The sequence below is a fragment of the Lynx canadensis genome, chromosome C2 (genome assembly GCF_007474595.2).
Source record: "Lynx canadensis isolate LIC74 chromosome C2, mLynCan4.pri.v2, whole genome shotgun sequence".
Lineage (NCBI taxonomy): Eukaryota > Metazoa > Chordata > Mammalia > Carnivora > Felidae > Lynx > Lynx canadensis.
The window spans coordinates 27,057,800-27,085,752 of NC_044311.2; the positions used below are offsets into that span (position 1 = coordinate 27,057,800).

A 27,953-nucleotide genomic window follows, 5' to 3' on the forward strand; every position below is an offset into this window, starting at 1 on the left:
ATATAATTCACATTCAAACAATTTACACATTTAAAATGCGGGGCGCCTGGGTGGCGCAGTCGGTTAAGCGTCCGACCTTAGCCAGGTCACGATCTTGCAGTCCGTGAGTTCGAGCCCCGCGTCGGGCTCTGGGCTGATAGCCTGGAGCCTGTTTCCGATTCCGTGTCTCCCTCTCTCTCTGCCCCTCCCCCGTTCATGATCTGTCTCTCTGTCCCAAAAATAAATAAATGTTGAAAAAAAAAAATTTAAAATGTATCATTCATTGGTTTTCCCTATAGTCTGAATTGTGCAGCCATCACCACAATCTTAGCTATAGAACATTTTTATCACTCCCAAGAGGAAACATTTACCTTTTAGTAGTCTCTATATTCTCTCTTCTGCCCCAGAGCCTGGTAGCCACTAATCTGCTTGTTCTGTCTGTATACACATGCCTATTCTGAACATTTCATTATAAATGGGATTAAATACATTGTAGTCTTTTGTGTCTGGCTTTTTTCAGTTCACGGTGTTTTCAGGGTTCATCTCTGTTGTAGCATGTATCAATATTTCATCCATTTTTATTGCCAAATAGTGTTCTATTGTATGTGTATACCATACAATTGTAAATCCATGTATGTTTAAAGTGATTTTTGATAGAGAACTTTCTAATGCCGTTTTGCTATGTTTTGTACATATAGTTTTTAAGTTCCTAAGTTCCTCCAATCCCTTTTTTTGTATTTGCTATTTAAAAAAAATATGCTTTGAGTACCTCCTGAAATTTTTTTTCTGTATATTTTTTTTACATGTTTTCTTAGTGGTTACTGTGTAGATTACAATTAACATCTTAAATTTAGAACAGTTGTTCGAATTGATACCATCTTCACTTCAATAGCCCGCAAAAATTTTGCTCCTCTGCAGCTCACTTTTCCACCACCTTCATGTTGTTGTCGCCAATTACGTTTTTAAGCATTCTGTGCCCATTAACCATAAATTTATCAGTGCTTTATATAAATCAGATAGGAAAAATAGAGGAGTTACAAAGTCAAAATACAATAATGCAGGCATTTATATTTCTCTGTGTAGTTACCTTTACTGGAATTCTTCCTTTCTTCATATGGCTTCGAATTACTTTCTACTCTCCTTTTGTTTTAGCTTGAAGGACTCTCCTTTAGCATTTCTTTTTTTTTTTTTAATTTTTTTTTTCAACGTTTTTATTTATTTTTGGGACAGAGAGAGACAGAGCATGAACGGGGGAGGGGCAGAGAGAGGGAGACACAGAATCGGAAACAGGCTCCAGGCTCTGAGCCATCAGCCCAGAGCCTGACGCGGGGCTCGAACTCACGGACCGCGAGATCGTGACCTGGCTGAAGTCGGACGCTCAACCGACTGCGCCACCCAGGCGCCCCTCCTTTAGCATTTCTTGTGGGGCACGTCTACTAGAAATAAATTATCTTTGCTTTTGTTTAGGTGGGAATGTCTTAATTCTTCTTCATTTTAAAAGATAGTGTTGGTAGATGTAGACTTCTTTTCATTAGTTTCTTTGTTTTTCTTTCAGTACTTTAGATAGGTTTACTGGTCCCAGCCTCCATGGTTTCTGATAAGAAATAGGCTGCTAGTCTTATTGAGGATTCCTTGTATATGACAAGTTGCTTCACATTTGCTGTTTTCAAGATTGTGTCTCTGTCTTTTAACAGTTTGATTATGTCTCAGTCTAGATGGCTTCGAGTTTTTCCTATTTGGAGTTTATTGAGCTTCTCTGATCCATAGATTTCATATCTTTTATTAAATTTGGCAAGTTTTCATTCATTATCTCTTCAAATATTCTTTCTACCCATTTCTTTTTTTCTCCCTGAGACTTACCTTATGCTTATATTGGTATGTTCAATGATGTCCCACAGGTACCGTTAGCTCTGTCATTTTTCTTTTTTTTCCTCTCTGTCCTTCAGATTGGTTAATTTCAATTGCCCTGTTTTTTTGTTTGCTCATTTTTCCCCCTTCCTTTTCCAGATCTGCTGTTGAACCCCTCTAGTGAACTTATTATTTCAGTGGTTGTACTTTCAGCATCAGGATTTCTATTTCTTGCAAATATTTTCTTTCTCTTCATTGTAATGCTTTTTTAAAAAATTGTTTTCCTGATTTCCTTTAGTTTTTTGTCCATGGTTTTCTTTAGTTTATTAAGCATATTTAAGACAGTTGATTTAAAGTCTTTCCAGTAAGTCTAGTGTCTGGCCTTGCTGAGGGATGATTTCTGTCAGTTTATTTTTTCCTGTGAATAGATCATACTTTTTGGTTTCTTTGTATTTGTAATTTTTTGTTGAAAACTTTGCATTTTGAATATTATGCTGTCATAATTCTGTAAATGGGGTTGTGCCCTTCCTCAAAATTTGTTATTTTTGATTGTTGTGGATTGTAGTGGTTGAATTTTTTTTGGTGGGGGGGAGGGTGGTGGTTTGCAAAGACCCTTCCTTGTGTGTATGGTCACTGAAGTTTCTGTTCCATTATCTCAGCAGTCAGTCTTATCTGTCTGGAGCCAAAGACGGAAATGAAATACTGTTCTCCTGGTCTTTGCAGCTTGTCTTTGAGTTGGGGCACTTCTTGATCATTGATCATCTGCCTACAACTCTGCCTTTACCTTCACCTACTTGTGCCAAATCCACAGACCTGTCAGAGGTGCAAGTCTCAGGTCTTCTCAGGGCTTTCTGAGCATGCCTCTGGTTATGAGCATGCATTTTGCCCTCTGTCTTGCCTGGCATAAGTGGTGGCCCTTCCAAAACTTCCCTCACAAAACTTTATTCCCTCACAGAACTTCCTCCTTGGCTTTTTTCTTCCCAGTCTTTTGGTTGTATCTGCTGCTTGCCTTATTCCTGGTCCCTGGCCTGCTACTGTGTGTCCTTAATCTTTTGGCGGATACCTGGAAAGTCACTGTAGCTGGCTTGGCGTGAGGTTGTGAGATAAATATTAGCCTTTGCACTAGTCCCCCAGGGAACTGCCAGACAGGTCAAAACACGCAGCTACAATATTTTAAGAACAAGGTCTTTGTTAGCCCCTGACTACCCACAATCTGCAACAAGAAGACTCACTTCTGTCCCCACAGCCAGCACTGCTTCTCTGGGCAGTGGTGAATAGTAGACAGGTGAACAAAAATGCCATGGTGCCTTCTTACCTAAATTTAGCTGCCTTTTTCTTTATTAAGCACTTCCCTGGTTGTTTTCAGTTTTTGATTCCAGAGTTGTCTGTCAGTCTTTGCCAGCCCATGATCATTTTAGTAGAGGGACCAAATCTTTGATTGCCCTATTCCACAAGTGTTTATATTGATTTCAGTGTATTTTTTTGATAGGTCAGTTTGATTAATTTATGGTGTCTTACTCCACCTCTTATTGTAATTTATCACTGAAACTTTGGTTTTAAAAGTTTCTGAATTATTAAACTTACAGATAGACTTGTAAAAAAAAAAAGAACAATTTATAAACATCTTAGGAAGTAGAGATTTAATTTTTAAAGTTCATTTATTGATTTTGAGAGAGAGAAGAGAAGAGAAGAGAATCGAAGAGAATCCCAAGGAGGCTCCATGCTATGAGCACAGAGCCCAATATGGGGCTCAATCTCAGGACTGTGAGGTCATGACCTGAGCTGAAATCAAGAGTCAGATGCTCAACTGACTGAGCCACTCAGGTACTGCAGGAAGTAGAGATTTTAAATTAGCCATCAAAAGAAATTGAGTAGATTATTCTGTATTTGTGGTATTTAGACATTCCTGTTTACTAAAAACTGATATAATCACTCATTTTGGCTTTGGAAAGGAGGTCTATTTCTGTAGTAGTATATTTCTGAACTTCTCCATGCATAGAGCACTGGGAGTGTTGGTTCTGTTAGATTGTATAAGCTTGAGCTATGCTTAGTGTTTTGTTGTTTGATAGATCATTGGTTAAAAAGCAGTGTGAACTGGGGCGCCTGGGTGGCGCAGTCGGTTAAGCGTCCGACTTCAGCCAGGTCACGATCTCGCGGTCCGGGAGTTCGAGCCCCGCGTCAGGCTCTGATGGCTCAGAGCCTGGAGCCTGTTTCCGATTCTGTGTCTCCCTCTCTCTCTGCCCCTCCCCCGTTCATGCTCTGTCTCTCTCTGTCCCAAAAATAAATAAACGTTGAAAAAAAAAATTAAAAAAAAAAAAAAAAAGCAGTGTGAACTGAGGAATGCTGTTTATGTTTAAAACGTTGAAAACTTTTTTCTCTTTAAGTCACTAGAATTTAAAAATACAGCATGGGAGGGTTTGAAATGAGATTTAGTCTCTTTGTTTTAAGATTGTCATTTCACACTGGTAGGAAAGGACTGTTGCAAAAGTAGATCCCTTTTTGAAATTTGGTTTCTTTTCATTGTCTTAGAGAAATATCCTAGAAATCATTGTTAACTGAATACTGGTGTTGAAGTTATTGGCAACTTGGTCAAATTGAATATATGCACTTAAGTCAGAAAGTTAACAATTCGTGTAAATATTTACCATGGGATAAAATCCATTTCATGTAGGTGTTTTTAACCCAGGGGAGGCTCCCACAGGACCAGCCAAGAGGGTCCTTGGCTTCATGCAGGATAGAAATCAAATGTGAGTTGGAGAAAGTGAAAACAGAGTTTATTGAAGAGTGTGAGTGATAGAGGATAGCAGAGGGAGTGTCTGGGAGACTTGGAAAGGAGAATGAGTCTCAGCATTTTGGGGGGTTAGGGGTTTATATTGGAAAGAGATCTAGGGTACATGTTCCTTCAGAAATCCAGGGTAGGGTCTAATCAAAGGCCAGTGTCAGATGAACAATAGTTGTTATACGATAAGTTCCTGAAGGTGGGAGTGTTGATGCCAGCATCATCTGAGGTTTGTTCAAAGCTAGTGTCCTGGAACGTGTTCAGGATCTGACTCTTCTTGGATGTTGTTAGGTGTTTGTGGCCTGGGACAAAATTCAGAGAATGATTAATTTTCCTACTTCCCCCTTGCAGTGGGAACATAGTTTCTTTTCCTGATTCAGAGACAGAATTCAGAACATGAGTAAGTGAGGCCTAACAGAAAAACAGCAGAGATGGAGCCTTTCTAAAATGGAGTCACTTCTTTCCTACTTACTTCAGCTGGTTAGGCTTTGATGTTTAATAAGCTAGAACTCATGAAAACGTTTTAATTACATTTTCCTTCATTTGAATAAACAGTAATAGGAATCTTAATTTTTGAGACTAAAAGTAAGACATTTTGTCATTATCAGGTAGCTGCCAGATGGATAATTTGGAATTCTTTTCTGGGGAAAGAAATCCATTTTTGATTTGCTTTTCATTCTAGACTAGAGAGGTAATTGATTTAGCGGCATACAGTACGCTAAGCCATTCTTTAGTTTAAGAACTTACATGTAGCTGCCAATTTTTCATATTAAGTGTAATTTTTTAAGCAGTTTTAAATTTTCCTGAAAAGCAAAAAATTTTTTGCTTTTCAGGAAAACTTACTGACTTTGGCATCTAGTTTCTTTCTGCCTAATGTTTTGTAGGAATAGTCCTGTGAAGTTTTTCCAACCATTTTTATTCTATAGGTGTTAAATATTCAGATTGTAGATTATGTATGCATCTAGATTCTTATTTATATTCTGACTTTTGAACTGTGCTGTGTCTTATTCACACCAGTAAAGTACCTGAAGAATAATAAAGAGAAAGTGAAACATAATCAGCTTCCCTATTTATGAACAGCTCTTCTGAAGGTTTAATGTTTAAACTTTTGGGTAGAAGGCATGGAGCTGGCTGGTTCATTGATTTCATTTTATCCTACCTTTATCTTTCCTCATAAATGCAATGGATAAATGACTCTAATATCTGTCTTCTGGATGAATTAAACTATGACTGTTAAACTGTGATAGGCTGGCCTAATTCATTAAATACCACCTTCTTAGATATGACTTCCTTCCCCTCACTCCCTCAAAACTGACTTCCTGCGGAAATTCTTGTAATCATCATTAAGAGAAAATAAGTTGTAACTTAGAAAATATTCTTACTCTGGGTGGCCTGGCTGGCTTAGTCGGAAGACTATGTTACTCTTGATCTCTGGGTCTTGAGTTTTGAGCCCCATGCTGGGTGTAGAGATTAAACAATCAAACAAATAAATAAATTAAAAAATATACCCTTACTCAACAGACAGTTGAGATCTGTGCAGTTTGCTACATTATATGATTTGGACTAATTTTTATCAATATTCTTTTTTTTTTTTTTTAAAGTAAGCTCTATGCCCAATGTGGGGCTTGAACTTATGACCCTGAAGTCAAGAGTCACATGCTCTATTGACTGAGCCAGCCAGGTACCCCATCAATAATATATTCTTGATTTGAGTTTTACAGATTTATAATTATATATTAAATATATATATATATATAAAATAAAGATCTAAAGCTCTTTTTTTCTCACTAGACAGAGCTGATTGCTATTCTGCTAAAAATGATATCTTTTTCATAGAAAAACCTGATTTGAACAAAAATTCCTATTTTTGGTTGGATGGTTATTAAACTGCTAAGGCTGACACTGAAGAGCTAGGCCACTGACAGCCAATAAAGCTATGCATTTATTTATTTATTTATTTATTTATTAAAAAAAATTTTTTTTTTTAATGTTATTTATTTTTGAGACAGAGAGAGACAGAGCATGAACGAGGGAGGGTCAGAGAGAGAGGGAGACACATAATCTGAAGCAGGCTCCAGGCTCTGAGCTGTCAGCACAGAGCCTGACGTGGGACTCGAACTCACAGACTGTGAGATCATGACCTGAGCCGAAGTTGGCCGCTTAACCGACTGAGCCACCCAGGCGCCCCATTTATTCTCTTTTTAAAAAGTCAGATTATTTTCATATTATTTGTTTTGATAGACAACCACCAAATGTTTAGTATTCATCCATATTTAAGATTTTTGTTTAAAGTAGAAAGTCTTCAATGAGAAAATGCTAATTTTGCCTTTCTCAGAGAGAAGGAGGTCTGTAATGTTTTTGTTTTGTTTTGTTTTGTTTTTTAATATGAAATTTATTGTGACATTGGTTTCCATACAACACCCAGTGCTCATCCCAACAGGTGCCCTTCTCAATGCCCATCACCCACTTTCCCCTCCCTCCAACCCCCGCCCCGGTCAACTCTCAGTTTATTCTCAGTTTTTAAGAGTCTCTTATGGTTTGGCTCTCTCCCTCTCTAACTTTTTCTTTTTTTTTCCTCTTCCCCTCCCCCATGGTCTTCTATTAAGTTTCTTAGGATCCACATAAGAGTGAAAACATATGGTATCTCTCTTTCTCTGTATGACTTATTTCACTTAGCATAACACTCTCCAGTTCCATCCATGTTGCTACAAAAGGCCATATTTCATTCTTTCTTATTGCTAAGTAGTATTCCATTGTGTATATAAACCACAATTTCTTTATCCATTACCCAAGGGATACAGGAGTGCTGATGCATAGGGACACTTGTACCCCAATGTAATGTTTTCAATATTAGCAGGTCTCATTTTTAATTAAGAGCTCAGAAGATGACATGCAGTTTTGATTTTTATAACAAGCATTAAAGAGGAGCTTGCTAAATGAAATAAATTTTTTTGTTGACTTGTAATTCAGAAAAATATATAATTTTTAAATACATATTTTCTTTTTTTTTTTTAATTTTTTTAACGTTTATTTATTTTTGAGACAGAGAGAGACAGAGCATGAACGGGGGAGGGTCAGAGAGAGGGAGACACAGAATCTGAAACAGGCTCCAGGCTCTGAGCTGTCAGCACAGAGCCCGACGCGGGGCTCGAACTCACAGACCGTGAGATCACAACCTGAGCCAAAGTCGGCCGCTTAACCGACTGAGCCACCCACACGCCCCTAAATATATCTTTTCTTAATGTCTTCTAGAAGTAGTTACAAAACTAGGGAGATTCTCTAAATAGTTAATTGCAAATTGATTGCAATTGATTCTCTAAATAATTAATAAGAATTTGGAGTTGATCTTTCAGTGTTTGGGTTTTGTCTCCACAGGTTGGGTGGAGATGTTGGGTGACTTACTTAACCTTTCAAAGTGTCTGTAAAATAGAGGGAATGAAAATCACAGTCCTGCCTCATTGGATTGTTACTAGCTAGTGGTTGTTAATAGAAAACTTAGTATATGTATGTTAGCAAAGCGCCTTGTAGATAGTAAGCAATGAAATGTCAACTGTTTTTAGTACTAATTATACAGTCCTAAGTCTAACTTGGAAAGAAAAGTCAAATAGATATGTTCCTGTAATAAAGAAAAATTCCTTTGCCTTTGAACATGGTGGATTTTTTTTTTACTCTGTAGTTGGGTTGAGGTAATGAACCCAGATTTACCTGGCCTGTCTTTGCATACATAATTATAGAAAAAGGGAAGCTTTTTAAAGACTCAAGGATTGGTGATCTGTGCTTTATAACATTTACATGGTACTAACCTTCCAGAGATAACATAGTTTGGTTTCCTTGAAATTGTGGGGTACAGTATATTTTCATTCTGAACATTTTTCAACTTCATGATCTAATCTGTAAACTCTTGATTATATTTGTAAAGTTATATGTCTGCCTAGGGCATGAACATACCAGGCATGTTCCTACCCCCATAGTCTTTGTACTTTTTGCTTTCTTTGCCTAGAATACTTTCAGCGTTTATTTATTTTTGGGACAGAGAGAGAGACAGAGCATGAACGGGGGAGGGCCAGAGAGAGGGAGACACAGAATGGGAAACAGGCTCCAGGCTCTGAGCCATCAGCCCAGAGCCCGACGCGGGGCTCGAACTCACGGACCGCGAAATCGTGACCTGGCTGAAGTTGGACACTTAACCGACTGCGCCACCCAGGCGCCCCCGCCTAGAATACTTTCATCCTGATTGTGGCCCACCTTTGGGGCCCTCAGGTCAATTGTGTCTCTGCAAAAGAGTTGTTTACTTTTGAGAGAGGTTCTCTCCTTTATCTAAAATGTTACTTTCTATCCTTATGCATTTTTTCCTCACTACCAGGTATTATATTACATACCCTTGTTAGTTTATTTTTAGATCACTTTCCCATTGGAATAAGAGCGGAGGGTAGGAACTTAGTTTTGTTTACTGCTGATTCCCTCTGTGTGTGATATAGTACAGGACCTGCCATTAATAAATATTTGTTAAGTGAATGGATCAATGACATTGATCAAATTAAAATACTGTATTGTTGTATAGATGGGAATTGATATGATATGATATGAATTGATTTTTAATATATTTTTTTTTGTGAGATATTTATGCTCATGGATAAATGAACCATTTAAAAAGAAGAGCTTTAGGGGCACCTGCGTGGCTCAGTTGGCTAAGTGACCAACTCTTGATTTCAACCCAGGTCATGATCTCAGAGTTCATGGGTTCAAGCCCTGCGTTGGGCTCTGGGCTGGCAGTGTGGGATTCTCTCCCCTCCCCCACTCATGCTGGCTCTGTCTCTCAAAATAAACTCACATTTAAAACTAAAAAAAGAGGGGCGCCTAGGTGGCTCAGTCGGTTAAGCGTCCGGCTTCAGCTCAGGTCATGATCTCGCGGTGCGTGGGTTCGAGCCCCGCGTCGGGCTCTGTGCTGACAGCTCAGAGCCTGGAGCCTGTTTCAGATTCTGTGTCTCCCTCTTTCTCTGACCCTTCCCTGTTCATGCTCTCTCTCTGTCTCAAAAATAAATAAATGTTAAAAAAATAATTAAAACTAAAAAAAGAAAAGATGAGATTATTTCCACACTCGTACCTCTCCCCTAGCAGGATTTAGAGTATTTTGTATATAATGTGGACTGCCAATCAAGAGACCTGATTGAGAACACCAGGTCAGTTTATAATAGCAGCAGGAATGCACAGTCATTTAACTGCTTTGGGTTCATTTCCTTATCTTGTTTATTTTCCAGGGTCTAGCTCAGTGCCTGGTACATAGTTAAGGTAGTCAATAAATGTTTGTTCGGTGAGTGAATTAACATGTAAAATGAGTAAAATCATGAACTAGGTCCTAGTTTCTCAAAGTGTCCTAAAGACCCTAGAATAAGAGCTTCTGGAATAAAATGGGTCAAAGAAATTTGTGAAATAGTATTCCATTGATTCTCAAAGTTGAGTGTGCCTCAGAATCATCTGGAGGGCTTGTAAATACAGTCTTTTAGGTTCACCCTCCCCACCTACGCATTTGAAGTAGGATAGTGAATTTCTTTTCTTTTTTTGGGAGGAGGGTAGTGAATTTCTAAAAAGTTCTGAGGAGGTAGATATAGATGATGCTGGTGATGCTGGTCCTGCTGGGACCACACTTTGACAACTCCTTTTGTATCTGTATTCTAATTGAGGTGATTCACACTAATCTAGTGAAGGTTTAAAGAAGCACTGCCTAAGTAGAGGAAGTTGTTTAACTCAACTCAGTATTTCCAAAACATATTTGACTTTAGTACCTCCACTGTGTGTGTGTGTGTGTGTGTGTGTGTGTGTGTGTGTGTGTCTCTATCAGTCCTCCGTCTGTCACATTATACTCAGTGTCTATTCACATCCTTGGAACTATTGTTCTGTGGGTCATACTTTTAGAAACAAAGCCAGGTAACATCTGCATTGTTTTCCACATGTAAAATGATTTTTTTTTTTTTTTTTTTTTTTTTTTTTTGGCATGCTAAGGTAGGTGAAAACTTACTTGTTAGGAGTTGAAACTATCTTAGGAATGAAACCCTCAGAATTGATTCTTTTTGCACAGTTGGAAGATAATACCATGTTCATGATTTGCATGGAAACATTTATATATGTTTTTTATTTTTGCTGATGTACGTTTGGGATCAATGTAAGGATGCATATATAGAAAGCAGAATTTCATGAAAATTGAACCCAAAATGATGAAATGATTTCTTTCTCAGTACATTATATACCTTTTATTCATATTTCTCTTTCTGGATACCTGTTTTTAACCTGCCAAATACATTTTCAGAACTTCAGGGGATGGCAAAATTAGGAAGTAATAACATTTTATTGTGAAAGTTGTTTTCTCTAGGTAAAGATTATGTCTCAGCTAATGTTTCCTTTTCTCTGGTTCTATTTTGAAATTTAGGCTAATCTTGTCTCATAGCATTCTACTTTGCATGTCGGATTTTGTTGACTTCACTTTGTATTGTATTTTTATTTTTTTTAAATTTATTTTTTAATATTTATTTTGTATTTAATATTATTTTTAATATATTTTTAAAAATGTTTATTTTTGAGAGAAAGAGACAGAGCATGAGCAGGGGAGGGCAGAGACAGAGAGAGAGAGGGAGACACAGAATACAAAGCAGGCTCCAGGCTCTGAGGCATCAGTCAGCACAGAGCCTGATGCAGGGCTTGAACTCATGAACCATGAGATCATGACCTGAGCTGAAGTCGGACGCTTAACTAAGCCACCCAGGTGCCTCTTTATTTATTTTTTTAAATGTTTATTTATTTCAAGAGAGAGTGTGTGAGCAGGGGAGGGGTGGAGAGAGAGATTCTCGCGGGTTCCACACTGTCAGCACAGAGCCTGATGCGGCGCTTGATCCTACAAACCATGGGATCATGACCTAAGCCGAAATCAAGAGTTGGATGCTTAACTGACTGAGCCACCCAGGCGGCCCAAGTTTACTTCATATTTTAAATATGCTTGTACTTATTGTGGTCTTCTTAGAGTCATGGATATAATAAAAGATTTGGGTGATTATTAAGAAAGGGGATATTTGAGGAAGAAGTGATGGTTACAAACTCTTTAGATATTGAATGGAGCCCAGAGAGTCTTCATTCTTGAACTTAATGGGATGCTTTATGTTTCCCAAGGCTGTGGATCTTTCCATTGATGAGTCCAGCTTGACAGGAGAGACAACACCTTGTTCTAAGGTGACAGCTCCTCAGCCAGCTGCAACTAATGGAGATCTTGCATCAAGAAGTAACATTGCCTTCATGGGAACACTGGTCAGATGTGGCAAAGCTAAGGTAATTTTTTTTCTCTTGTTTTGAAAATAGCAACTCCTTTGTTTTCAACCTTTTTTTTAGTTCGATGTGGCTAATTTTATGTGGCTATTTTAAAAATATGTGACAAAGAGGGGCGCTCTGGGTGGCTTAGTCGGTTGAGCGTCAGACTCTTGATTTTGGCTCAGGTCGTGATCTCATGGCTCATGGGATCAAGCTCCATGTTGGGCTCTGCGTTGACAGCACAGAGCCTGCTTGGGATTCTCTCTCTCTCTCTCTCTCTCTCTCTCTCTCTCTCTCTCTCTCTCTCGGCCCCTCTCCGACCTGCATGTGCGCTTGTGCTCTCTTTCTCTCTGTCTCAAAATAAATAAACATGAAAAAATATATATAAGGGGAACTGGGTGGTTCAGTCGTTTAAGTGTCTGACTCTTGATTTCGGCTCAGGATTGGGCTTAGTGCTGACAGTGCAGAGCCTGCTTAGGATTCTCTCTCTTTTTCTCTCTTTCTCTGTCCCTACCCTGCTTGCATGTGTGTGCTGTCTCTTTCTCAAAAATAAATGAAGTTAAAAAAAAATATATGACAAAGAAATGGCAGAATTGAACCTAACCCATAGCATCTATTTTTTTTTTCTTATCAACAGTAAATATTTATTTATTTATTTATTTTTTTATATATATATGAAATTTATTGACAAATTGGTTTCCATACAACACCCAGTGCTCATCCCAAAAGGTGCCCTCCTCAATACCCATCACCCACCCTCCCCTCCCTCCCACCCCCCATCAACCCTCAGTTTGTTCTCAGTTTTTAACAGTCTCTTATGCTTTGGCTCTCTCCCACTCTAACGTCCTTTTTTTTTTTTTTTCCTTCCCCTCCCCCATGGGTTCCTGTTAAGTTTCTCAGGATCCACATAAGAGTGAAACCATATGGTATCTGTCTTTCTCTGTATGGCTTATTTCACTTAGCATCACACTCTCCAGTTCCATCCACGTTGCTACAAAAGGCCATATTTCATTTTTTCTCATTGCCACGTAGTATTCCATTGTGTATATAAACCACAGTTTCTTTATCCATTCATCAGTTGATGGACATTTAGGCTCTTTCCATAATTTGGCTATTGTTGAGAGTGCTGCATAGCATCTATTTTTGATACTAAAGAGAAACTATGTTTCTGAGGTAGAATATGTCCATATTTCTGCCATTTGCCAGATAATGAAGCCTTTAAAAGTATAGTCCTTGGTATCTGTTCTTTTTTTTGTTTTCGATAGAAACAGTGAATCATGGATATGTTCATTACTAGTTAAAATTTTAATTTAGTCGATATGGTACTGGCTATAATATTCCAACTACATATCATTCACCTACTGGATTCTAACATTTCACAAACGTAAAAGGCATGATTCAGTAGCATTTGAGGGGGAAAGAGAAGCTACATTGAATGTCTCTCAAGGATAAGACAGTTCTGAATTTCAGAAATATTAATATAGACAAAGAATGGGCCTCATAATTAGGCCAAGGTTTGTATAGTAAGGCATAAATACTAATGATCTATAGTAATATCACAAAGTTAATTTGCTAAGGGAACCTTGGATATGTATGTTAGTCATCTTGACTGTGGGCAAAGTTTTGGAGAAAGGGAATGAAGGGTTTTTGTCACTTTGCTTGAGAGAGGTGATAACATATGAATGTAAATGTATTTTCCTGTTTTTCTCTTTAGGGTATTGTCATTGGAACTGGAGAAAATTCTGAATTTGGAGAGGTTTTTAAAATGATGCAAGCAGAAGAAGTAAGTTCTTTGTTAATGATGTTTAATTTCAAATCTGAAATTCTCCATTGTAAGTAAACGAAAATAATGGTGGGTTATTTTATGTACTATTGAAGTGGTATTTTATTCAGAATATCACTCAGTTGTCTGTGCTTAAAAAACATAATTGGAGCTTTAGTTGACATTGTTAATGTTCTAAAACATTTTTATATTTATTCATTGTTTATAGGAGAAAAAGGTTTATAGCCAATTATTTATAGGGCCTATTCTTTTTTAAAATTAACTTTATCATATTAATTTTAATGGTTACTAAATGGCATATTTGTCTTCTACCAAAATTCCCAACTTTATTTAATTCCAAGTAATGGGGAAAAAAAGATTATAAAGTAAAATAACATGGAAGATATTCTTGTTTAAGAATATTGAAGATGAGTTCTCTCATTTAAAATACTTTCTTACATATGAAAAAGAAGTTGCATTCTACAAATGTCATATTCTCCCCAAATCATCTGGATTTCTCAGGCAACCTGCCAAGATTCCAGTATATGATGCAGTGTATAAAACCATTCCAAGGAGCTTGGCACTGAGGGGACTGCTAGAGAAGGGAGTTAGCAGATCAGGGAGCCAACTGGATAAAAAGACTTGGATTACAAGCTTGTTTGTGGATACAGAAGGGAGAAGATTGGAAAAGTGAGGGGCAGCTGATGGTAATGAAGTCCTGGAGAAGCTGATAGGGAGAATAGATTCCTTCTCAAAAATAGGCATAGGGAACATGGACCTTAAACAGGCTTTTAAAAGTCTCAGCCTCAGTTTCCTCATTGAACGGGATGAGACTTATCTTTAAGGGAGAGGTGTGTATGTTATGGGTATGTTAAGAACTAACCTGGGTATGTCAAGCACTTAGAGTCCCTGGCACATGGTATATATTCCTAAATTTAGCTAATTGTGGTCAACTCTTCTCCAATTTGTCAAGGCACCAAAAACCCCTCTGCAGAAGAGCATGGACCTCTTAGGAAAACAACTTTCCTTCTACTCCTTTGGTATAATAGGTAAGAGAAGAGTGAGTATGTATATCTCATATATTTACTTAGGGTTTATTTTTATTTATTTATTTTTATTTTTAAGGGAAGGGGGAGTTTAGATAGATACATTTGTTTATTCATTTAATTGATTTTTAATTTACTACTAAAAAAAATTTTTTTTTAACGTGTATTTATTTTTGAGAGAGAAACAGACAGAGTGCGAGTCAGGGAGGGGCAGAGAGAGACGGAGACACAGAATCTGAAGCAGGCTCCAGGCTCTGAGGTGTCAGCACAGAGCCTGACACGGGCCCAAACTCACGAATCACGAGATCATGACTTGAGCCGAAGTCAGACACTTAACTGACTGAGCGACACAGGCGCCCCTAATTTACTACTACTTTTTAAAAATTATAAAACTAGCCCCCAACCATTGTCCTTTTCTGAAAAGATAAATTAGAACTTCATGTAATTCCCGTAATCATATAGCATTTCTATAAACATTTTAGTATTTATTTGTCTTCCTGGTTTTCAACAAATTGATAGTAATGTTTTATGGACTACTATTCCTTTTTTGTTTCATATTTTCTTCATAAACATCTTGCCATTAAGTAGATGCTCTTTATATAGATGTCATGAAATAGATGGTTGTATAGTATTTCATTATGTGGGAAAAAAATTCTTAGAAGTAAAATTTTGGGGGCAAAGAATATGCATGTAATTTTTCAATTTTTGGCACGTTTTGAAGGTTTTTGTTTCATATTGCTAAATAGTATCTTTCATCAGCAAGGTAAAGGTGTTCCTCTTCCAGCGCTCTTGCTAACTTTGTTGTCATTAACAGATGAATAAAAGGCTTCTCATTATTTTATTTCACAACTCATTATAGAGAAACTGAACACTTGTCATATGTGTGTTGGTCCTTTTTATTTTATGACCTTCCAGTCTATTTATTTTGTCCCTTCTTCTCTTGTGGCTTGGGTCTTAGATCAGTAACAGCTCTTTGTATAATTTGGATAGCCATCCCTTTTGTTAAGTTTATTTCCCCCACTTTTTAAGTTCCCTTTGAGGGATAAATATAGTAAACTTGGTTATGAAGGAGGGAGATGTGATTGAAATATATTGTCCTGAGGTTGTGATAGCACTGTCCTGTTGATAATCTCTGCAGTTACAGTTTCTGGTTTATTCATAGAAGCTTTCCTAACCCCATATTGTGAAGAGTGTTTATCTTTATAAGTATATTTACTTAAACATCAGTCTACAGCTTAGTTTTTATTTTTGACACTTTATTTTACTATTTAGAATTTATTTTAGTATCAGACTTAAGGTGGGGGCGCCTGGGTGCCTCAGTCGGTTGAGCACCTGATTTTCAGGGCTCAAGTCATGATCTCATGGTTTGTGAGTTTAAGGCCCACATTGGGCTTGCTGCTGTCAGCACAGAGCTCACTTCAGATCCTTCCCCGCTCATGTGCTTGCTTTCTCTCTCTCTCAAAAATAAATAAACATTAAAAAAAAAAAAAAAACCAAAAAACTTAAGGTAGAGTTGTAACATTTTTACTCAAAAGTTAATTATCCCAATACCATTAATTCTCTAGTTCATTCTATTTTTAACATGTTTTTTTAAAGTTTATTTATCTATTTTGAGAACAAAAGAGAGCACAAGCACAGGGAGGGGCAGAGAAAGACAGAGAATTCCAAGCAGGCTCTGCACTGTTAGCACAGAGCCTGACATGGGACTTGATTTCCCAAACTCTGAGTTCATGACCTGAGCTGAAATTAAGAGTCAGATACTTAACCAACTGAGCCACCATGCACTCTATAGTCCATTCTTTTATTCACTCAGTTGAAATGACATTTTTTTAAAAAAAAATTTTTTTTTAATTGTTATTTATTTTTGAGACAGAGAGAGACAGAGCATGAACGGGGGAGGGTCAGAGAGAGGGAGACACAGAATCTGAAACAGGCTCCAGGCTCCGAGCTGTCAGCACAGAGCCCGATGCAGGGCTTGAACTCACGGACCGCGAGATCGTGACCTGAGCTGAAGTCGGCCGCTTAACCGACTGAGCCACCCAGGCGCCCCTGAAATGACATCTTTATCATATATTAAATACTTGAATAAATTTTGGAGTCTTTTCTCCTTTTCTTTAGTTTTTCCATGATGTTATTTTAATTATTTTTGCTAGCTTAAAATTTCAAAATCAATAATGCAGTTCTAAATTAAAATAGATTTGCGTTACACAGTTTCAGTTAAATAATTTTTTAAATATTCTATTGATCCGTCTGTCTGTATCATAAAGTAGAAGATGGAAAGGTATTTCATTCCTCTTTTTTAACTGGTGTGTATATTGTCATAGCTCCCTTAATTTGATTATTGCTATTTATTTTCTAGAATTTATAGGGAATTTGGTAACTGTTAGGGCATTTAGCCAATTAAATCTCAGTTTATGTTAACATTGTACCATGAAACCACCTCACTTTTAGTGATAAAAATCTTTCAACTTTATCATTACCTGGTTTTAATTTAATACATAGGACCTAATTTTTGTTGCTAGGATAGTATATGGAATAGGATAAGGATCAAGGTCAAAATCAGAGGTCAACAGATTTTTTTGGGGGTGGGGGAGTACAGGGCCCAGTAGTACATATTTTAGCCTTTGGTCCATACCAAAGTATTTCGGATATTCTTTGTTGGAAATATGCAACTCAGCCATCAGCAGGGAAGCTATCATAGACAGTACCTAAACAAATAGATATAACTGTGTTCCAACAAACTTTATTTGCAAAAGCCTTCAGGAGGCCCACAGATTATGGTTTGCTGACTTCTGGTATAGTTCATTGGACATAATTTCTTTTGTCAGGGTAGTGTTTGGGATAGAATGTTAGAGAATCACAGTCTGGATTATTTATTTATTTTTTAATGTTTATTTATTTTTGAGAGAGAGAGAGAGAATGGGAAGGGCAGAGAGAGAGGGAGACACAGCATCTGAAGCAGGCTCCAGGTTCTGAGCTGTCAGCACAAACTCCGATGTGGGGCTTGAACTCATGAATCGTGAGATCGTGATCTGAGGTGAAGTTAGATGCTTAACTGACTGAGCCACCCAGGTGTGCCCCTGTAGCTATAGAAAGAAGAAAAACCTGTTTTTAAATGTTTATATTACTCTAGAATACAATCTTGAATTTGTTATACTTTATTAAAACTGTGATGATACTGTGTGTGTTTTCTCACAAAACCAGTGGTGCACTCCTTGCCCCCTTTCTTTTCAGAGGCAAAGGTCAAAGCAAGAGAGTATATTGTTTGGTTCATGTTAATTGATTTCTTATTTGTAAATGCCATAAAAGTAGTTTTTTTCCTTTTTAATTTTAGAGAGAATTTGCACAAGTTGGGGAGAGGGACAGAGAGAGAGAGAGAGAGAGAGAGAGAGAGAGAGAGAGAGAGAGTGAGTCTTAAGCAGGGTCCACGTTCAGCGTGGAGCCGGACACAGGGCTTGATCCTATGTCCTTGGGATCATGACCCGAGCTGAAACAAGTCTAACGCTCAACCCACTGAGCCACCCAGGCACCCGGCTAATTTTTAAATGTTATAATGTAATTTTAGATATTTTAAGTAAGATGTATTACTCTTTCAGCCAAGTCCTAAGTATTCCTTTGTTTGCAGTATAAACTTTATATGTATTGCCTGGATATTTAGTGATAAGAAGTAAAGTTCCAAGGTTTATTTTTGCAAAGCTGATAATAAATAGAGGACCCATCTGTCTTATGCTACCTTCTTTTTTTTTCCCTATTGTGAGAGAATACTGGTAATGTTTTCTTATAGTGGTAATTCTCAGATATTATTGCTTTAAGGGGTGAATGGCAGCAGTGGCAACAGAAGGTAAAGTGTGTGTGTGTGTGTGTGTGTGTGTGTGTGTGTGTGTGTGTGTGTATATGTGCACGCATGTTCACATATACAACATTATCTTTAAGCAGCATTAATTTTAATCTCCCCTGCTTAATGAATTTTTCTAAAATCTTGTAACTGTGATCTGATATACCTTCTCCTTTATGTTATGGAACTTTTTGACTGCCCTCAGCATCCCATTTATACTGATGTGATTTTATATAAAAGGGAGAAATAGCTATTTGATTCTTTTCCAGGTATCATCATGTTGGTTGGCTGGTTACTAGGAAAAGATATCCTGGAAATGTTTACAATTAGTGTAAGGTAAGTTCTAATAATCATTTGTTTATAAATTGAAGTCTTTTTTCTCTCTCTTATTTCTCTAATAGGCATGTATAGAAATAAACTCTAGAAAAATGCAAACCATGTGTCTAGCAGTGGAGAAAATGCACACTAGATGTCTGGTGTTATCTGTCCAATATTACATTTAAAAAAAAATGTTTATTTTTGAGAGAGAGGGAAAGCGAGAGTGCACACATGAGGCAGAGAGAGAGGGAGACAGAATCCCAATCAGGCTCTGCACTGTGCAGAACCTGGCATGGGGCTCAATCCCACAAAAACTGGGCGATCATGACTGAGCAGAAACCAAGAGTCAGATGCTTAACCAACTGAGCCACCCAGGTGCCCCCAATATTGCAATTTTATATATTAATAGACAGTTAAGGACTGCCAAATTGAAAACTAGCAGCATGAAAGAGAAAGACCATAATAATAGAAACTGAATAAACAATCTCAGAGGAAAATGAAAATTTCAAGAAATAGCAGAAAAATTAAAACTGGAAAGCATTTTTATTTTCAGAGATTTGTGAACAAACTGCATTTATGATATACAGATTGCTGTAGAAGAGGATCAGAGAAAAAAAGTTTTTAGGAATTATGATTTTGACTGTTGAAATTAAACATTCAAATTTAAGGGCTGTAATATAAAGTTAAAAAGGGTTCCCTAAAAATAGACTAAAGTGTCTGAAACAGAGAATGAAATAAAAGTGATGAAGAATAATTTAATAAATGCCAATCTAACTAATAGGAGTTTCAAAAGAGGTAAGAAGAAATTATATAAGAAATGATACATGAATATTTTTTGTCTCTGAAGCAAGACGTGAAATCTTTATATGGATTCTGTAAATGCCAAACAAGATGAAAAAAACTCCAAACTAGCTACATCATATGAAATTAAAGAAAACCAGTCAGGTTGTCTATAAAGTAAGGATAATTCGACTGGTATCAAACTTCTTGTTAGCAACTGCAATTTCCACCAAGGGGTCTTTTTAGACTCTATTAAACATTTCATTGCACAAGACTTTCGTATGTCCTATCTGGCACCTGTGCCTTGAACAGCAGGGCAACTTAAGGCATGCCTCTTATGAGAGAGTCTGTGCAATAGTTCAGCTTTAGGTACAAGAAGATTGGGATGGCCTTGTGAGTGCAGGGGCTACCCTGGGTTAAATTGTTTCATATTCCACAGGAGCCAACATCTCTGGGAACATACACTTTCCAGGGTGCTTGCAAGAAACATGTCCAGGTGTAAAGCGTCACCTACGGTCTGGAAACCCAAAGCAATGGCTTCTATAAGATAAATTATAATTCTTCCAGTCCATAGATAATTTATCAGTCAGGAGATCCCTTTATCATAAGCAGTGTTGCCTGGCAACATAGTTGATAATACTACCCTTGCCAGGTCACAAGGGGAACAGAGCTACCCTTCATCCATAGTAACGTTGGATTACATTAGAAAATAGTGGGGGCAATGCTATCAAAGTATGAGAGGAAAGGAATTTAAGTCAGTAAATCTAGGCCTAGCCAAAGTATCGATCCAGTTATTACAAATATAAATAGGCAGGTAATCAGAAAATTTATTCCTTCCCCATCCTGTATGAATTCCAGCAAAACAAAGATGAAAAAAAGGAAGATGATCATGTATGGGATATAAGTAAGAGTGGAATTCACCTAGGTACCTAATAAGGAAAAGAAATTCTAGATGATAGCTCTATGGTAGGCATAGGAAGTCATAGTTCAAATATTAGAACAAAAACAATGTATTAAAAAAAAAATCAAATGGATTACAAGGAGTAGGTAGATGGAGTAAGAAGTTAAAAGACATTTGTGATGGGGTGAAGGAGTATATTTTTTTCTTAAAAGGGGCAAAAATACAATTTGAAACTCTTGGCTTAAATCTGTATAAAAAAGATGGGTTAAATATGAAATAAATTTAAAATTGGGCATGAGGATGAGATAATAAACATTAGCATATTAGCTGTTGGACTCATTTTTAGATTTTGAGTATTTTTTTGAGCAGTTCTCTTTGTGAAGATTGATATAATCATGATTTTTATTCCTACTTCAAAGTCTTACAAAGGACAAAGTATTAAAAAATATATTTTAATAGAATAAAACTCATTCTATTTTGCAATAATTATATGGGTCCATTGTACTTTTATAAATCTAAGATATTAGTGACCTTATTTTTCCTATGTCTTAAAACATTTTGCTATTGGGGCGCCTGGGTGGCGCAGTCGGCTAAGCGTCCGACTTCAGCCAGGTCACGATCTCGCGGTCCGTGAGTTCGAGCCCCGCGTCAGGCTCTGGGCTGATGGCTCAGAGCCTGGAGCCTGTTTCCGATTCTGTGTCTCCCTCTCTCTCTGCCCCTCCCCCGTTCATGCTCTGTCTCTCTCTGTCCCAAAAATAAATAAACGTTGAAAAAAAAAAAAAAAACATTTTGCTATTTCATTGTAGCAAATGAAATAGCAATTATTGTAATAATTATTTCCATTTGTGCTAAAAACCAGTAAAACAAGAATGCAGAAGGATGATGGGATCACTTACAAGGTTGATGTAATAATAAAGTAAATCATCATTATTCTGTTATCCTTTAATTCTTTTATTATGTTGCCCAAAATATTACATCATCATTTACAAAGGTATAAAAGAAGTCCGGAGGTATATTTGTTGTTGTCTTTTTCTTCTCCCTCCACCCTTTTTTTGCACTCATTAAAATTAAGAATCGTAATTTTTCATTTTCCCACATAATGGCAAAGAGTAATTGACAGGAAAATTATTGGACAAACTGGAAGATGAAATGCAAAGAGACAAAGTGCTACTGTAGGCTCTAATGATGAGGGTGAAATTTAATAATATATGTGAAATCTTAATACTGTGACTCTTTGGGTGATGGTAGCTTCAATTTAATTTAACTCCTGAATTAATGAGTGAAAGTTTATTTCTTATGACAAAAAGGGAAGGACAGGTATTCTCTTTCAGTTAGTCATTCTACATCAAGGAATTTATCATGCATTTCCAACAAGAACCTAGGCCACCCCTTTTTGTTAAAAGGATGTGTGACCATTTTCTTTCATCTTTTCTGATATTTGTTTGCCAGCTTTTACTTTATACCATTTATAAGTGGACAAATACTGAAGGCTGGTATTAATATAAAGGTGATTAAATGGAAATAGATGATATAGAAATGAAAAACTTCATTTACACCCCTTGTAATTGGTGTTTTTTAATCTAAAAATTATGTTACAGAGATGACTTATCTTTTCAACAAAGTTATGAACCATCAACATTTTCAGAAGTGTTGCATTTTGAAGATACAAATGCGAAAAGTGAAACCAGAATTGATAAGCCTATAACCTATGGGAAATGTTTTTTGAATCTGAAATCACTTTTTGTAAAGTGAATATATTCCAGGTTCCTTCATGACAGTTGACAAGCAGTTAGTTGCATCCAAAGGACATTGCATATTTCTGATATATGTATACCTTCAAATCCAGAAATATAGTTTGGGGTTAAAATTTAAAATTTCTAGGGGTGCCTGGGTGGCTCAGTTAAGTGTCTGACTTTGACTCAGGTCATGATCTCCCGGTTCATGTGTTTGAGCCCTGCATTGGGCTCTGTGCTGACAGCTCAGAGCCTGGAGCCTGCTTTGGATTCTGTGTCTTTCTCTCCCTCTCTCTCTTCCTCTCCCTCTCCCTCTCCCTCTCCCTCTCCCTCTCCCTCTCCCTCTCCCTCTCCCTCTCCCTCTCCCTCTCCCTCTCCCTCTCCCTCTCCCTCTCTCTCTCTCTCTCTCTCTCTGCCCCTCCCCTCTCTCAAGATAAATTTAAACAATATATAAAAATTTTTAAAAATTAAACATTTCTGAAGTTTTTCGTAATCCATTTATTCCTTTGCAAATTATTTATAAAGTGAAACTTAGACACAAAAGAAGGGAAAGGTCCACTAGATCTAGATTGTAAACTGATGCCTATTTTTCCTGATACAGTGAGGGTTAATGGAAGCATAAGAAACGAGGATTCTATTTGAGCATAGAATAGTTCAAAAGAGAGAAGGGAACATTAATGATCGCACATATTTCTTGACTTTAGTGTATACTGTTTAGCCAGTGGTATTGTGTCATTCGTTGGCTTTCACCTTTTAGAATTAACCTGTAAACAGAGCATGAAAGCCTTTAATAATGCTTATAGAACAGGATGCTAATGATGTCAAGGTAGATCATTCTGAAGAAAAGGTAGGTAATAGAAATTGGGAAGTAGAAGCAGTGGAGAGAACAATGTTAGAAGGAGGAACAGGAACACATATGTCCTTACCTATAGGGGAGTTTGGTGTGGGATAAAACATAGAGACTTAATTTGATTTTTTTTTTTAACATTTATTTATTTTTGAGACAGAGAGCTTGAACAGGGGAGGGTCAGAGAAAGAGGGAGACACAGAATCTGAAACAGGCTCCAGGCTCTGAGCTGTCAGCACAGAGCCCGACGCGGGGCTCGAACTCATGGACCACGAGATCATGACCTGAGCCGAAGTCGGACGCTTAACCGACTGAGCCACCCAGGCGCCCCGAGACTTAATTTGATTTTTAAAAAATTGCAGAGGGAAACCGTGAAGTACATTTTTTTGTTGTAATAAAATACACATACCATAAAGTTTACCATTTTAAAATGTACAATTCAGTGGAATTAAATCCATTCATAGTGTTGTACAGCTACAACCATTATCAAGTGTCAGAACTTGTCATCACCTCAAAAGAAAACCCTGTGCCTACTGGGCGATCATGCACCATTTTTCCTTCTCTCTTGCCTTTGGCAGCCACTAAACTGCTTCCTGTCTCTGAATTTGCTTACTGTTAATATTTCATATAAATGGAACCAAAACAACATGTGTCTTTTGTGTCTGGTTTCTCTCACTATGCATAATGTTTTTGAGGTTCATCCGTGTTGTAGGATGTATCAGTACTTCATTTTTTTTTTTTAATGGCAGAATACTACATTGTATGGCTATGCTATAATTTCCCATTTATCAGTTGATGGAAATTTGGACTATTTACATCTTTCGGTGATTGTAAATAGTGCTGGTATGACCAGTCGTGTAAGTTTTTGTCTGAATACCTATTACTGTTATCTGTATTTACAGATGTGAAAACTAAACTACAGGGGTAGAGTGATAATAGCTCAGAGTCAAACAGGTAAAAATTGGGGAAGCCAGGGGTACAGATCTAGGTAATCTGATGTCACAGCCTGTATTCTTCAACCACTACACTTAACCTGGCAGTTAGTAGGTTATCCAATAAATGGTAATCAACCTTCCCTTCTTCTTGAGGCCACTTTTTGAGTATTGACAATATTGATTTTGTGTTTTTATTAGCCTCAGTTTTAAGTCACAGCCAATTGAACTGATTGCTGTAGGTACTATTTAATTTATGCTTCAATACTAAGTATATATTGGTTACAGTTTGGCTGTAGCAGCAATTCCTGAAGGTCTTCCCATTGTGGTCACAGTGACTCTAGCTCTTGGTGTTATGAGAATGGTGAAGAAAAGGGCCATTGTGAAAAAACTGCCTATTGTCGAAACTCTGGGTAAGTATGTGGTAATGTGAGCATACTTATGCAATAGTGTGTGAGTTTACATCAATAGTGAATCATCTGCAGCTTGTTACCATTTTTGTCTTAGAGGCTTGAGTGGTGGTATTTGACTTGTGGCAAAGTTAAGTGTGGTTTTCACAACCAGAAAAGGTACTTAAAAACGCATATCATTCAGGATAGGGGACTTTCAGAGAAATCTTTCTGTATCAGAGATGTTGTAATGCTTAAATCATGTAAAAAAAAAAATCTATTTAACCAGTGAAACTTTAGAGTAAAATTAGTAGAATTACTTTCCTTTGACATCTCAAGAAAGATAATTATAGATCCCAGAATGTCGTACTTCAGTTGAATTTCTGATAACAGTAAATATACAACAGTTGCTAAGTGTTGCTGTAACAACTTTATGTGTGATATGAAAATTGCAGTAACTTTCTGTATGCTGTGAAATATCTTTTTTTTTTTAATTTAGGATTCTAAAAATGTGGAATTTAATTTTTAGTTTGCATTACAGTACTGAGAAGGCAGAATATCTTAAAATTTCTGACTGAAACAATTATATGGGTTTAAATTTAGGTACCTTTAAACTTTCTAGAAATATTATATAAAGCTAATACTGAGAAGCTTTGTAGAAATTCAACTGCAAATTAATAAGAAAAAGTCAACATTTATCAGTTAATCTGTTTTTTTAATTTTAACATGAGTAATCACTTTATGGTGAAATCATAATGAGAAAACATCTAAAATTATCAGTGAACTTGATTTGTTCAAAATTCAGAGCAGCAGGACAGGCTTCAGAGTCTTTGATTTGTTTTCAATGTGAACTTGTTTATTTCCCTCTGACTCTTTTGGTGACATGTAATGATTTATTCTTTAGGCTGCTGTAATGTGATTTGTTCAGATAAAACTGGAACACTGACAAAGAATGAAATGACTGTTACTCACATATTTACTTCAGATGGTCTGCATGCTGAGGTACTCTATAGATTTTTTTTTTTTTTTTAACAACAGTATTTCTTTGTTAAGAAACTTGGTGTGTAGACATTCCTCACAGTTCTAGTGTCTTATCTTCAAAAGGGTTATAAATTCAGCAGCAGAGTCTTTCCCTTATTTTACCAGTCTTGATCCCGCTCCACTTGCACATGCTGTACACTCTACAAACCAGAAACTTTGCATCATCCTTAGCACCTTCCAGTCACCCCTGCTAGCCATTTGTTACCAAACTCTTATTCTTGCTCTATACGCAGCTTGAGGGATCTTTCAGAACCAAATATTGAGCAAGTCACTCCCTAATTAAGATGTTTCCATTGCGACCAGGATCCTGAAGTGTGGCCTCTTGAGGCCGTACGTATTTTGTTCCTCGTTTCCTTCTTCAGCCTTATATGTTCCACTTCACTTTTTGTGCACCAGATATACTGGCTTTATGTTCTTTCAGTGTGACAAAATTCCTCCTACTTCAAGACCTTCGCTGCTGTTCTCACTGCACAGGACAGTTTAATGTCTCTCTATCCTTTGCACTGCAGTTCGAACCCTACTTCTTTAGAAAAGCTTTGCTGACCACTCAGAACTGGTCCTATTTTATTTGTTTTCATAGCACTCCGTGCCTCTTAGTTTTTAGCCCAGATAAAATTTTCTAAAATATTAGAAGTTGTAGTAGAGCAGAACTAAGTTGCTTAACATGGGGCCTGCCTCACAGTAGTAAATACTTGTTGAAAGAATAAATGAATAGATGAATTACTTTATTTTAAAACTTACATTTTGGCAGTTTCTTAAGTGCATGTCAGTGTATGTGCATTGGTTAATTTTGAAGCTAGATGAGGACAAGTTCCAGTCTCCACCACCCCCCCTCCCCCGCCCCAGTCTTTACTGGATTTCTGGCTGTTGTGTCCATTCACACCACTTAGGATGGGTACAGTATTTTAAATTGTATTTATATCCAATTCACCGAGCAAAGTAAGCATTAGACAAATTGACAGAAGTTGCATTTAGGTTTATTTAATTCCATTTTACATAGGCTTTGAAATGAGACTGTTCTTATTTAGGGTATTAGATTTGGTTAAGGAAGGATACCTGATACTCTGTTGTTGAATATGCCTTTTGTGGATGACTCTGGGTCATTGGGGTTACATGTGCTTCTATGGTTCAGATATGGAAGGTAGGATATAAGTTGCTGTTTTGTTTTAAGCCCGTACTTTGATATGTTGAGCATTAACCATTTGTTAATTGGTTAACATTCTCTAAACTGTCTTATTTTTATTGTGAAATTTAACTTTTGTTGATTTATTTTTTTTGTTGATTTAATTTTATTTTATTGTGAAATTTAACTTGATTTGCTCTAGCCATACAGAATAAGTATCTGGTTTGTTTTGACCTCTGATTTTTAAAACTGGCGTGTAATATATTATGTTAAAGTAGTTTGTAAGTGCTGGGATAAATCACATAATGTCTCTGTTCCTGAATATTTGCAAAAAGAATTCTGCTGTTTTCTGGGTCTCAGGTTTGTCACAAATGTTAGGTGTGGAAATGGATTTGAATTCTTGGAAAATTTAGTATGTTACATAAATATAATGTTACATAAATTTAAAGCTTACTTACATATAGAGATTTTCATGGTTTATCTTTTTTTATAGTATAAGTAGAAACAATATAAGATTATGTTAACAATATTTCTTATATTATACATTGTCATAATTATTAATTTAATTATTAATATAATTATAGGTTTGTCATTATGGTAAAAATTAGAATCTATATTCTTTTAACTGTTAAGTATTTTTTCAGACAAGTGCTTTTCTAAATATATACACTAATAGTATCATAATGTATAAAATTAAATGAACATAACTCATCATAGTTTTCAGTTTTCATGAGTATTGTCATTGTCTTCTGGTTGAATTATTGACCCCACTTTATGTTCCTTAGGTTACTGGTGTTGGCTACAATCCGTTTGGGGAAGTGATTGTTGATGGTGATGTAGTTCATGGATTCTATAACCCAGCTGTTAGCAGAATTGTTGAGGTAACTACTTTATTCCCTAAGAAGGTGACTTTTCATAATGATTTAGGACACAATGATGGGTTCATAGTTTCCATGCATTTCTTTTAGGCGGGCTGTGTATGCAATGATGCTGTAATTAGAAACAACACTCTAATGGGGAAGCCAACGGAAGGAGCTTTAATCGCTCTTGCAATGAAGGTATGTGCCTGATCTCTCTTCAGTATACAAGATACTACCCTCACAAGAGAATGTGAGGCTATCAGTTTCAGTATTACTAGTTTTTAGGTATAGAATGAAGACAACTCACAATGTTTCATTGTTTACATTGCCTTTTGGGGACTAGTTTTATTCTTCTTGGAACTACAGAGCCAATACAGCCTGTTCAGTATAGCTTTATGCCTTACGTTCAAGAAACAAATTAATGACCAGTGACTGGATTTCTTTTTATGAAGAATGTTTTTGTTTTCCATAATATTTAGAGTTTCGT

General features: G+C 36.8%; 1 protein-coding gene across 1 annotated transcript in view; it reads left to right on the top strand.

Moving 5' to 3' along the window:
- ATP2C1 (ATPase secretory pathway Ca2+ transporting 1) overlaps positions 1-27,953 on the top strand; it is a 174,694-nt gene that overhangs the window by 99,937 nt on the left and 46,804 nt on the right. Inside the window, exons 8-15 of the mRNA XM_030329618.1 lie at positions 11,765-11,920; positions 13,614-13,682; positions 14,635-14,710; positions 18,812-18,878; positions 24,342-24,466; positions 25,347-25,444; positions 27,392-27,487; positions 27,575-27,664. Of these exons, the coding sequence (XP_030185478.1) occupies positions 11,765-11,920; positions 13,614-13,682; positions 14,635-14,710; positions 18,812-18,878; positions 24,342-24,466; positions 25,347-25,444; positions 27,392-27,487; positions 27,575-27,664 (777 nt within the window). The remainder of the gene's footprint in view (positions 1-11,764; positions 11,921-13,613; positions 13,683-14,634; positions 14,711-18,811; positions 18,879-24,341; positions 24,467-25,346; positions 25,445-27,391; positions 27,488-27,574; positions 27,665-27,953) is intronic.